This window comes from Diabrotica undecimpunctata, chromosome 3, assembly GCF_040954645.1.
Source record: "Diabrotica undecimpunctata isolate CICGRU chromosome 3, icDiaUnde3, whole genome shotgun sequence".
NCBI lineage: Eukaryota > Metazoa > Arthropoda > Insecta > Coleoptera > Chrysomelidae > Diabrotica > Diabrotica undecimpunctata.
The window spans coordinates 135,980,342-135,994,896 of record NC_092805.1 but is presented as its reverse complement, the minus strand read 5'-3'; the positions used below and the strand labels follow the sequence as shown (position 1 = coordinate 135,994,896).

Genomic DNA, 14,555 nt, shown 5'->3' with positions numbered 1-14,555 from the left:
AAACTCACAGCTGTGGACTTAATCAGCGGCGGTCCAAGGAGGGGCGATCGCCCTCCTCTAAAGCCAAGTGAATAATTTCTTAATTATATGTAAGGATTATAAAAACATTCAGTTTTCAGTTTTATTTCATTTGGAGGGAGGGCCAACCGGATTACTTCGGGCATGTAATGAGAAGTCACAAATATAAATTGCTACAAAATATTATGCAAGGGAAAATAGTAGGCAAACGAAGTCCAGGACGAAGAGAGACTTCATCGTTGAAGAACTTGCGAGATTGGTATGGTATTAATACAGGTATGCTATTTAGAGTGGCAGTTAATAAAATTAAGATAGCTATGATGGTAACAAACGTTCTGAAAGGACATGGTACATAAAGAAGAAGCCAAAGCAGGTACAATTCGATGTAAGTGATAATAGATCATTAGTTTAAGTATTTATTTCATTCGAGTGCAGTTAATTTTACAATGTATCTTAAAAATATCTAAGTTTAACTGAGCACTTTGCTATGTCGAGTATGTATGTGTAATACGTAGTGGAAGCGAAATATACACTACGGCAAGATATGTAATTTTACGTAGAGCGTGTGATGTATTGTTCGACTGCGGACTAAAGCTTATTTGAACTACCACAAGTGTTCCTGATGAGAGTTTAATAACTCAAAATACGTGTAGAACAATAGTGGAGTTCAAATTTTTCGAGTTCGAGTTCTTGAATTTGGATTATAGCAGAAACTCTTGAGCTTATTGAAGAATAGTGAAAATATAAAGCAAAATTCATGAATAAATACAAATACATTCAGATGAGAGGTGGCTATTCGACAGATGTAAGTGATTGAAGGCCTAAATAAAAAATAGAATAGCTTTAAACAATACAAAAAAAAAATATTGAGATGGCATCTTGTAAAAAACAACAAAAGTAAAATACATCTAAAATTTAAACACTTACAATTTTGTACACTTGAAAGTTTACTACTGAATTAAGAAACAAGCTTCATAATTGTTATAATTTAAAAAAAATCTAATCACATAATAGTGATTTAATACTATCCAATTTATCTAATTTCAATATATTCGGATTTGAATACAACTTAATCAGAGGTGTATGTAATTCTATTTTCTTGAAGTGATCAACAATTTCCTCCGATTTACAAATATATTCTAACAATGCCAACAAGTTTTCTATTGTAGGAGTGTCCATTTTGTCAGCGTACTTAGTCAAAATAAAATGTAAATTTTTACCAATATCAGCATTTATTAATGCTTCATTGAATTTATTTACACTGTCTTCGCAGTTTTGACTGGATAAGCCAACATATAATAGACTCAATGCATAAAAAGCTTCATTCTGCATTACTGCATGATTCGAGGATATCATTTCTACGAGGCATTTGATGCTGTCAGGTACTTCAAGCAATAAATGAAACGGTTTTACGGAATGGCACGATTTTACTAGCCATGAAATCAACCTAGGTACTTCTCCTCTTACTCCAAGATGGTCCGAGTTGTAACACCAGTGTACCAGTCGCTCGATGAAGTCTTTTCGAGAAAGTATATCCAAGGCGGTAGACTCTAAACACAAAATATTATTATTATTTTGACACTAATAAATTAATTAACACGAATCAACGTATTTTAAGTGTAATAATTCAACCTGCACTTTATTTTCTATAAAAATATGTTTCTGACAAAGAAACTACACAGACTCGTAACACAGAGAGAATACAAAAAATGAATCAGGTGCATATCACATAAAACAGCTTTACATTTTGTGTAAAGTTCATAGGCCACAATTTGTTATTTGAGGTGTTTACATTCTTCCTCAAAATCCTCGTGATGTCGGCTGCATCCTTATACCAACATTGCAACTCCGTTGAACATACTGTTCAGCTGGTTCCCTCAGTTGATGAGATAAGTGTATTGGTTCATTGTCTAGGAAGAGATCCAGCTGTGGATATTTCTTAAACACTTGGTTATTTAAAATTGTATGAATGTAATTCTATACCAAATGAGAGAAAAGTTTTTTTGGATTTGATTTTTTCCAGCGATAGGGAACTGAATACTGTACAAGCGAGTGATACTATATTGAACTCAAGTCTACATCATATTGCCTATGAATATTGTTTAAAGATTTTTATAGATTTTGGTGTATAAGGGTGATGTGATACTGCCAATATTATGATGGTATTTACATTATTGCCAGATCTTCCGTTTTTCTGGAAATCAATCAACTTTCTTATTTAAAATGGAACATCGTGTATATTTTTTGCCTTTTGAAGTTCTTAAGAAATATTGATTATTTTCTTGTAATGTTATTGATGCATTTACATTATCTTCAACGAAGTTAAAATAATACATTTATTTAGATGAATAACTGGTTTAACTTGAATAATCTTCTATAATTTATATCATAACAATATCATAACAAGATCTACTGTCAATAAATTAGTAAAAAGTGTAACAAAACGTGCAGTAAAAGATTTATCCAAACTATAGCGCAGAAAACCTAAAGCCGCTAAAATTCATGTTAGAGATGTCAATATTTGAGTAGTAGAAAAAATATGAATTTTGGAAAACCAGTAAAGGGTTGAAACCCAGCAAAGACATTGAAAATTGTCGAAGTATATGCATTCAAATCTTGAATTAACTTATTAACTACTAATTAACCTACAGTTACTTGACAATTTTACCTCTTAAAAATCTATTAGACAACAAAAAACTAGTTTTTTTGCCAGTTCCTCTCCTTGGAAGTGATGTAGTCCACTAAGTGCCCCTTTTAAATTAAATGTCTGTTGTGTCTTTTTTGAATGTGTTCTGTTTGTCCCTAAGTGTCCTTAAGTGTTTTTTAATTTAAATTTATTTTAAATCGCAACAATTCTGCACTAATATAGACCAAATCAATTTATCATAATTTAATAATTACAAGTTGGAGTTATTGCACACCCACAAATTATACATCTACCTTTATTTATTATCCTAGAGCTGTTTGTTCTACATCAATAATTTTCAATAAATTAACACACATTTCCAAAATATACCTATTGAATAAATGTAAATAATTTTAAATAATATAACACATCATATTCATTTGAACAAACAATCTACCCAATACCTACTTCCTTGTTTATTTGCTAATATCTCTCCCTTCAAGAACTTTCCCTCTATTTGTTAAACAGTTACAATAAAACCGATGATCATATGTCACCAGTTTACCAAGCTAGTTTTAACTATGTTTTCTAAAACACTAAATATTAATTCGTGTATCAGCACGTAAGTAGTATTTATTGGTTATTAATTTATTTAATTTAAATTTACTAGATTGTTTTGAGTAACTTATTTTTACTTTGTCTGTTTTAATCAATTTTTAAGTCATATTTAATAATCACAGACATATATTGGCATAATTGCTGTATTTTCTTTACCAAACAGCAGCCTAATACAGGTTTTTATAATTTCAGCATTTAGTTTACCATGTACCTTAAGACCTGAAGATGCATAGCAAATTATAGTATGAAAAAAAGGTTGTTGGTGATAGAATAAATTGATTGTAAGTCTTATTCTTATTTATTTTACCTATATGCATTCAGTCTGCAATACTTATTATTATTTCAGAGTTTCAGCATGGTTTTGTGCAAAAAAATCTACAACTACTAATTTAGTTTGCTATCAGTCTAAGCTTATGAAGCAAATCGGGGGGTAGAAAGCAGGTGATTGCTATTTATACTGATTTCAGTAAAGAATTTGATCGTATTGATTATCAAATTCTTCTTGCAAAATTGATTTCTGTGGGATTTCATGTTCAGTTTGTTGTCGGAGTCAATAATGGTCACCTCAGACGTTCCTCAGGGAGGACACACATCACCGATTTTTTCAACATATTCATTAATGATATTGTGAACTGGTTTTAAGTATATAGTCAGTTTTTAATTTTCGCTGATGACTTGAACTTCTGGATGGTTGTTGATGATTTTAGAGATCAATTGTCTTTACAAGCAGAGCTTGATCGTTTATACAATTAAAGTAGTAGGAATGATCTTCATTTAAATGTTAATAGTATTGTCAGTATATCAGTTGTACTCGAAAGTTGAACATGATTGGTACAACTTTTCATTGATGAGCAACCTCTCTCTCAACCAAACATGTCTCTTCCATTAAAGACTTACAAGATACTTTAGATAGAAGTATATCAACTTAGTATCCATAAAGGCTTTTAAATTACTTGAGTTTGTTACAAGAAATTTTAAGTATTTTTCCATTTAATTCCACTAGATTGCAATATTGTTTTATAGTTTGGACACATTTTTTTTCAATCTCATATTAACATATTAGAGGCTGTTCAACATAGGTTTTTGAGATACTCTGCATTTAGAACTCATAATATTGTTTGTAAATGAAGATTATAATAATATCAAGCAACTACTATCAATTAGTATTTGGCGGGTTTTTTTTTCAGGTGCTGTTTTTATTTTTAAAAATATAAATACTTGTACTGACTGCCCTTACCTTCTGAATCAAATCAGATTTAATGTTCTGTATTTAGGTTTGTGCCATATTACTACTTTTAATATCTCCCTTCATAGAGCTTCATATGGTAGTTATAATATGTTACACATATATATGACATTTTTGAATAACTCTGATGTGGATATATTTAACATCAGTATGAGTCAATTTAGGAGGTCTCTTGTAAGGTGAAAGATTTATTATGTAATAGATTTGTTTAATTGTGATATTTCTATTTATTAAATGTATACATTATGTATTCTTATGAATGTATTTTACTTATTTGTCTGTTAATGTTTTTAAGTACAAGGAATCGGAACAAAACTTTAAGAAACTATAAAATAATCCCATAAAAATATAAAAAAATATAAAAAATATATAATACCATGACAAGAAGTATCCTCACTTATGGGTGTGAAAATTGGACAATAAATAAGAAAACCAAAAACAAAATAAGAGCAACAGAGATGGAATTCCTAAGGAGAAGCTGCAGAGTAACAAGAAGAGACAGAATAAATAACATGGAGATTAAGAGGAGAATGGGAATGAACTCCGACATAATAGACTACATCGAACAGAAGAGATTAACATGGTATGGACATGTCAGAAGAGCAGACCAAAATCGGTGGATAAATAGAATAACAGAGTGGAGCCCGATAGGAAGAAGAAAGAGAGGCAGACCCCGAAGATCTTTCAGAGATGAGGTGGACGAAGCAATGAGTAGAAGAAACCTACAGGAAGGGGACTGGCTAAACAGGAAAAATTGGAGAAAACGGTTGAGTGAAGGAATACAGTGAAAACTGTGGAAATCCTTGTATATATATAAAATAATCCCAAAAATTACATTCACAAAGTTTATTTTTGGTCATCCAAAGTAGATGGCGCTAGCATGTTAGCAAGCTGGTATTCGATTTGTACCACTATTTAATGTTTACAGAATATTAAGTGATGGCTGAATACTACCTTATTCTATGTTTTTTTTAAGAAATTTTATATTTTATGGAAAACCACCTTACCTTGTCCTTCAATAGCCATTCTAAATGTACCAAGAAGCTTGAACACAACAAAAAATTGGTCGATTTGTATCATTGGATAAATAACTTCTATGAGTCCTTCCTCTATGACTTTGGCCTTGTTTTGTTGTGGGATCAGGAGGTTCTTCAAAACACTGAGTAAAGCATGCTGTACCTTGACATCTTCTAGCTTGGTGCTGGTATTATATTTCTTAAGCATATCTGTAGTAAAACATATTAAATGATTAAAAGGTGTAAACAAATACCACAAACTAAAAGATGTGGAATAAAACTAAAATAAAATAGATATATATATAATTTCGGTTTACAACGTTCTTCGACGTCTTCCGATTTCCAATCTCCATCTCATTCTATCGTTCCATAGATCGTCTTCCAGTTCTCTTTCTCTGATTTCTTTATCAACTCCTTCTCTCCAACTTCTTCTAGGCCTTCCTGGTCTTCGCCTACCTCTTGGTTGCCATTCAAGAATTTGTCTTGGTATTCTATTCTCCGGCATTCTCCTTACGTGTCCGTACCATCTTAGTTGTGTCGTTTTGATGTCATCAACAATATTATGTGTAACCCCCATGATTTCTCGGACTCTCTCGTTTGTTATTCTGTCGCGTCTGGAGATTCCCGCCGAGCGGCGCCAGAAGTCCATTTCTGTTGCTCTAAGCATTTTCTCTGATCTGTCTTTTAGGGGCCACACTTCGCATCCATATGTTGTGATACTTTTTATTATGGTGTTGTATATTCTTCTTTTGTTGTCTTTGGAGATGTTTTTATCCCACAGTACGCTGTTTAGTAAGGCTATGCCTTTCCTTCCCTGTGTATTTCGTTCCTTAATGGCTGCATCTAATTTTCCGTCTTGAGTGATTTTTACTCCTAGGTATTTGTAGTTATCACATATTTTGATCTCTTGATTTTCCTCTACGAGAAGGTTATGTTGATCTCCTCCGATACTCATGTACTCAGTTTTTTCCATATTCACTTCCAAACCCCACTCTGTAAACTCTTCTAATAGTTTTCGCATCATGTAACTAAGGTCTTCAGAGTCCTGTGCGATGATGACCTGGTCATCTGCAGAGCACAGAGTGTACAAAGTTAAGTCTATTAGTGGTATGCCCATATTCGTACATTTTTTCTTCCATTTGTTGAGTGCTGCTTCGAGGTATATTTTGAATAATGTTGGGGATATACAGCATCCTTGTCTTAGTCCTTTAGTCACTTTGAATCCCGGTGTTATCAGATTTCCTGTTTTAATTCTTGTTGTTTGTTGGTAGTACAACGTTTTTACTGCTTCAATCAATTCTATATTTATATTTGTTTTCCCCAGTGCCTCCCATAATTTATCAAGCGGGATACTGTCATATGCTTTCCTAAGGTCTACGAACGTCAGATGGACTTCTTGGCCACGAGCAACTTTCTTTTCATAGATTTCAAATAAAATAGATTCTAGATGTTATCTCTCATGGGAAATAATATTGATGGTGGAGAGTTAAAGATCACAAGTGCCATATATTCAACTTTACTCTGGAGTGATTTTAATTGTGATGGAATTCTAATAAGTTAAAAAAAGATTGATAGGTTCCTAATTTAAATGATATAAATTCAATTTTTTATTTGCATGTAAGGCTTAAAAGACACAAGTGATATGCAGGTACTCATATTTGAAGAAAGGACCTAAATGACGGTTTTGCAATTAATAAGAACACACAAAGATGACCTAAATTTAACTTAGATATCAGACATGAGTTATCTTATATATATAACATAACATAACATGACAATATCTTTATTTTTAGAAAATAATATACATTCCGTGAACATAAAATTATTTAAAAAAAACAGTGTCACAAACGAAAATATTATTTACTTATTCCTAACCGTTACATATACAAATAGTCCTCCACAGAATATGGCTCAAGAGCTACCAGTAATTTAAATATTTGATGTTTATACAAACTTAATCTTTCCTCCCTTTTAATAGGTTCAGGCAGTTTATTAAACAATTTGATGCAGCAATAAAGAGCGTTTTTTTCTGTTATACTTAACCTGTGTATTGGAATTTTATAATTATATAACCTGGTATTTACTATACTATTGGGCTCAAAGTTCCTAAAGAGTATTTTATTCTTATATAGAAACAGTAAGCATTCTTGAATAAATACAGCGTAAACTGTTAAAATATTATTACTCCTAAAATGCCCTCTACATGATTCCCTACTTTTTATGTCAAACATAACTCTGATTATTTTTTTCTGAACCAGAAATACATTATTTATGTCCCTACTGTGGCCAAAATTTATTAGACCATATCTAAATTTTGCTTCAAAATTAGCATGATACACTGTTTTTAATGAGTTACTATTCATGTATTTTTTTAGAACTCTAAAGCTGTAAATCACTTTACTCAAAGACATACATAACTGGTCAACATGTTTATCCCAACATAAAAAACTGTCAATATATAATCCTAAAAATTTGGTACTGCTGCTAATATTTAAAGTGTCATTATTTACAATAATACTGTTTGGCATATCTGAATGTGCATAATTTGTCTTAAACAAAAGAAGATCTGTTTTATTTTGATTTAAAACCAACCTATTCATAGAAAACCAGTCTTTAGCTTTCTGGAACTCTAAACTAGCATTAACGCTTAGAACAGACATGTCTTTACCACTGACTAAAATGTTTGTATCATCTGCATAATTTGTTATGCTGGAAGTAGTATTAGCCACTAGACCATGAAGATCATTGATATAGATCACAAACAGTAAAGGACCAATCACACTTCCTTGTGGTACTCCAATATTGATAGTGCTTTCAGATGAGATGCCTATTTCAGTGTTTTTATGTATTTTTACTAAATGTCTCCTATTTGCCAAGTAGGACTTAAACCAGTTCAATGCTGGTCCACGTATACCATATTTCTCCAATTTATCAAATAATAGGTCATGCACTAAACAGTCATATGCCTTTGATAGGTCCAAAAAGAGACCCAAAGCCATATGACCAATCTCAGTACATTTCAAAATATCCCAGACAAATTGAAAAATCGCAGTCTGAGTTGATTTTCCCTGTTGATAACCATGCTGATTTGCACTAATAATATGACATTTTGTTAAAAATTCTGTTATCCGCCTATACATAGTCATTTCTAAGATTTTTGAAAAGGAACATAGAAGGCTAATTGGTCTATAGTTATTAATTAATTTAGGATCACCCTTTTTGTAAACAGGTGTTACTATGGCAGTTTTCAGGCATTCAGGAAATACACCAGATTTTAGTGAATTATTTATGATTGTAGTGAGAGGATTCACTATCTCCTTTATACACAGTTTAAGGATTTTAGTGGGTATTTCATCAATTCCACAACTCATTTTGTTTTTTAAATTTTTAGTTATATCCATAATTTCAGTTTCTGTCACAGGTGCGACAAACACTGAATTTATGTTAGTTGCAATGTTGTCTTTATATTCAGTGTATTGTAATTGAGATAAAGTGTTATTTAAAGCAGTATTTAAGTGGATCATGTATTTATCAGCAATCTCTTGAGGACTACCCTCTACTTTTATTGAATTTACACTTTTTAATTGACCATTAATTTCACTAACAATTTGCCACATGCATTTATTTTTGTTGGCAGCTTCAGACATCCTGTTTTCATATAGCTTTGATCGTTTTGTTATTAGTTTCTTATTATATTCTTTTTTTACCTGTCTATAGGAATCATAGAATTTATGGTTAACTCTGCTCATTGTCAACAAGATGTCTAAACGAGTCTTACATTCTATTATCTCTGGATCATCTCTTTTATTAAGGCCTTTTTTACGTTGCCTAGAATCTAACTTCTTAAAAGGAAAGCACTGATTGAATATATACAGAAACTGATTTAAGAAAGTATTCCATTGATCATTTACACATTTGTAACTTAAATTAAGCCAGTCATGATTATGTAATTTACTTATAAAGGTTTCAATATTATTTGTACTAAAATGTCTTTTCATTTCAAGAGTATTCGTTTCTGCTTCCTCTACCTGAAAAGTTAATTTTTGGGCAGAATGATCAGAGATTCCAGCGTGCAAGACTTCTACTGACACATATGATTGCATATTTGTTAGTATGTTATCTATACAAGTTTTAGATGTGGCAGTTACTCTAGTGTAGTCTTCAATTACATGACAAATATTATATGAGTTAATTAACATACAAAATTTTACTTTATCTAATGTGTTATTCTTAAGATCGATATTGAAATCTCCCCCTATAATTATAATTGTGTTTTCTATCATAATTCTTCCCAGTATAATATCAAATTTGTTTAAAAAAACTGCCAGATCGCTACCTGATGGTCTGTAAACTGATGCTATAATGAGTTTGTTATTACCTACATTAGCTTCGCATACAGCACAGCATATATATATATATATATATATATATATATATATATATATATATATATATATATATATATATACATAGGGGCATACTTTTGTTTCTACAAATTAATCAAAGTTTCTTAGAATTATCCAACTAATTTTTTGAATTTCAACACCTTGTATCTCAAATACTACTGACTTTAGGGCTATAGTGATACATATTGCCTTTTTAGAATTCCATTGTCTACTTAATTTTGGAGAAAAATAAAGATTTTTATGACTTCATCATAGTTACGTTATCTTTAATAAAATAAATAAATAATTATATATATATATATATATATATATATATATATATATATATATATATATATATATATTATTTATTTATTTTATTAAAGATCCTCAATTAGATTAAAATCTGCATTATAAGCAGAGTTGACATGACGTAGGTATACAAAAAGAATATGAACGAAGTATTCTTCTTCTTGACTAACTTTACAACTTGGGGTGAGTCTTCACTGCATCCACTATAGCCCTCCATCTTCTATGATCTTGCATTTCCATGAAAAAAGTATTGATTGTGAAAAATAATAAAAATTTTCCAATTATTAATGAACTATATAAGAATCATGATGAAAATAGGATAAGTTGTTAGCAATAATATATCAAACTAACATGTTATCGTCAACTAAGCAACACCATATAATTCAACTTTTTGATAAATGGGATTTTTGTTTTATTTGATGTGAAATCTCACACATAATATCTGAATTACTTTATATTTGAAAAAATCTCAACAGATTTTACTGTAATCAACAATAAAGCAAGGCCACATATAACATTTTTAACCACAACAACACATATCTCATTCAGTTTTCATACCAAAGTCATTGGGGGCTGGTTTGCTGGGATTGCCATCAATAAAATTAAGTTGTTTTATTATTGCTCTCCTGTAAAGTAGAAGAAAATGAGTTACATAGTGTTGCTTGGTTGACAACAATTTGGTACCTTTTTAATTTACTTGATAATATATCCATCTCCTAGACTTTATAATTAGGAAACAATAAAATATATTTGGCTGACTGTAATAAATTTAATATTACCAAGTAATTTAGTAAGAATATTAGTTAAAAGGGATTTACCTATGAGTTTTTTTGAAAGTCCATCATTCACCATTTCAATACAATGTGTATCTTTTCTAGCAAAGTTGCCAATGGCTAAAATTCCTGTACTGAGTAAATCTTTGTCATCACTCTCTAACAAAGCTAAAGTTTTCTTGTACAACAGTCCTTGACCATTTTTGTATAAGAGATTCATACAATCATCTGAAAGAATATAATACAGATATTAATTGGGAATCTAATATTAATAATCTAAAAAAATAGCATACCTCCAGTGGCAACAACCACAATAAAATCACAAGCTAGTCTTAATGCATCCCTACTGTCTTCATCATTAAATTTCTCTTTGTACTTTTCAATAAGTTCAACTAACAGTTCACAAACACCTTCTTTTGCAAAAATAGTTTTTATTTCCTCTGAAAAATAAAACAAAATTAACCAAATACATATTTTCATTAATGGATATATAGGTATAGGAAACTGAAAATATAGCAACTGATAAAGAACAAATTTAAACATAAAAAATATTAGGATACAAATCAAATAAGAAATGAATATAGGTCATGAGCAGCATATTTTACAAAAAAAATAAATGAACGAAATAAAATATTTTGTCAAAAACAAATTACTATTAATTGAATTAAAAGTATTTGCAGCTACTTTTCAACTAGCAACCTATTATCAATGTATTCTCCTAATTTTAAATGTATGTAAAAATGTGAGTTTGATGAACTATGTGATACTGCAGTGAGATCTTGTATTATTAAGACAGAGGTTTAAATATTTATTTATTTTCAAAATTTTATAGTCGTTTCTAGGTTAGTATTTGCAAATGGAAAGTTTATAATCAACATTCATGATTATACACTTCAATTATTTATGATTATTATTCTTTTTTTAATAAAAAAGTTCTGCAACTGTACTATTATATTTGGACTATTAAAAGCGAGAAGTAGGAATTTTTGTATTGTATATTTCCAACAAAGATGCTGTCAAAATAAGTTCAAGTTAAGTGAAAGAACTATAACTAAAAGGGTAATAGCAATGTGTAAAAGTAGTGCTTCAGCATTCTAGATTTTGGTTTTATTATTCTGGAACTAAATGATACAATGTTATTAGATAAGTAAATGTTTGCATTATATACATAAAGTAATGATTCCAGTATACCACTATATACTCTCTTATATAATTAATTGATAGTTACTTTTGGAATTATTCATGTTAAGATCAATTTATTTATTTTTTATTCATGTGCTTGATCAGTAAGTGGAACCACTAATTGGTCAACATCAGTCCCAGAAAGAAATAAATAAATCACTATAGGAAGTTCTTCACAACATAAGAGAATGGTATATGAGAAGTTACATATTTAGGTCTTTATTTGGCTAATCATTGTCATCTATGCAAACAACTACTGCATAGGAATGTTGCTTAATAGCTTCAGAGTGCCATTAGCACTCTGAAGTGCTTTTCATAGAACATGTTTTAAAAACTATCTACAATAGTGCTTTATAAATTGGTTTAAATTTTTTGTTTTACTTTTGCCTATTTATAATTGCTTCAAACATGATTTTATTAGCTTACCTTGTTCACACAAACCATAAAAAATCTCCAAACAAGGAATTGATATCTCAGGAATCTCTGACTGCTTAAATATGTCAATCAAAGCTTTACAAAGTGATTGGGTAAATATAGCATTATATCCGTCTAAATAATTCTCCACTAAATTTACTATAGATATTTGGAATGTTAACAATGCTTCACTTGTATCAAATTGCTGTGAATATTTTACTAATATATCTTCTACTATCGGCATAAGACCATTTTGTATTGATAACTTCATAACTTCTACATTTAAAGTAAAGAGATTTACCAGCAATCCTGATGTTTTGGTAGTTATTATTTTATCTGAAACATAAAAGATAAGTAATACATCAATCCTATATTAAATATACATACCTGTGTCACTTTCTCCACTTCCATATTGTTTAAGAATAGCTAAAATTTTGTTGGTCCCAATCAGATAAATAATCGTACAAGCCTTTTCATTTTCATAACAAATGTTTCCAATGGCTCTTATTGACTGTAAAATGATATCTGCATCTTCATTATCTAGTAAGTTTATAAGATCCTCTAGAAGTTTCCTATCTGTGCATATTTCTCGGTTTGATTCTATTCGTGCAAGTTCTGCTATTAATTCAGCTGTATGCTTAATAATACTTTTATTATTGTCAAATTTCAATAAATCTTTAAACAAATCAACAGTGCTTAAGTCGGTGTCTTTTTGCGTAAGTAAAAACTGTAAATTATCACTTATGTCTGTCTCGTTTTTTTCAATTACAGCTTTAGTTAGGTTCTTTACTGCCTCAGACATTATTCTCAATATTTGTTTATATTTATGTCTTTAAAATCGGTCAATAATTTTGACTTAACCTTAACACATCCTTTATAAATAAAAATTGACGTTGACATTGACATTCAAATACATCTGCTCCAGATCCACGGTTCGTAGACTTACTACAGTTGCCTCTTCCTACTGGGGTGGGGATGCTTGAGTTACGTCACCAGAGTACACAAGAATACAAAACCCATTTATTATCACAGTTTGTTCGTGGTAATTATCTTTCAGTTTATTCTTTGCTTTATTATTTATCGTTTCTTAAATATCTCAGTTTACTTTATATTTTTATATTTGAAATTTTGGTGTTGTTTTCGATAAAAACTTATTTTCTATTATCGAAGAAACGTTATTTATTGTAGTTGTACATCGTACCTATTGTTTTCGTATCTTTTTATAAGGTAGGTTAAAACTTTAAAATTTCATTGTGTATTAACGTAATAATAATGTTGATGAAATTTTAGAATGCCAGGCACAGGTTGTAGTGTGAAGGAGAGATATTAAAAAAATGGAAAAAATAGTTATGTAATTCGGTAATTCATTCTATAGTTAATCCAGTATTGATGGAAATTCAGTATACGCGACAAATTTTCAGTGTAAAATGGAGATTGAAGTCCTAGATTTACGTAAATCCTGCATTAACATTTGATAAACGTTAACAACCGGTTCTGATTAATTTTAAGTACCAAACTGCCTACATATCAACAGTTTTTCATAATTAGGTATTATAATCCACTAGACATCTTTATTCCATAACTATCTTTAGTATTTTCCACACATCAAAAACATAAAAACGACTATTAACAATGTTACTATTCAAATTACCGTACTCTCGTGACGTAATTTTGGGCTTAATGTTCATTGGTTAGTCGGAAGAGGCAACCGTAGTAAGTCTGCGAACCTTGGTTCGTAGGTTCGTAGACTTCTCAGATGCCATGTTTTTCGTACATGTACATACAGACCTGACATTTCGAAGTGGAAATCGAAACATCAAAATAAACTTATTTTAAATTAAATTTGTGTTTTATTCTCAGTAAAAATAGTAAATTATCCGTGTTCTGTAATATTCAGGAAGGATATTTATTCTCAAATTCTCGTTGTTTTTTAATATAATTGATTATTTAGTGAAGTTAAGAAAT

At 30.2% G+C, this 14,555-nt stretch overlaps 1 protein-coding gene across 1 annotated transcript; it reads right to left on the bottom strand.

The window, feature by feature from the left end:
- vimar (visceral mesodermal armadillo-repeats) lies at window positions 1-13,479 on the bottom strand. The gene is made up of 6 exons (XM_072526995.1): window positions 12,978-13,479; window positions 12,603-12,926; window positions 11,288-11,434; window positions 11,040-11,222; window positions 5,516-5,734; window positions 1-1,568 (listed from the first exon to the last, which is right to left on the bottom strand). The coding sequence occupies exons 1-6, from the start codon at window positions 13,390-13,392 to the stop codon at window positions 1,018-1,020; spliced, it is 1,839 nt and encodes a 612-aa protein (XP_072383096.1). The 5' UTR covers window positions 13,393-13,479; the 3' UTR covers window positions 1-1,017.
- Window positions 13,480-14,555: the final 1,076 nt, after the last annotated feature.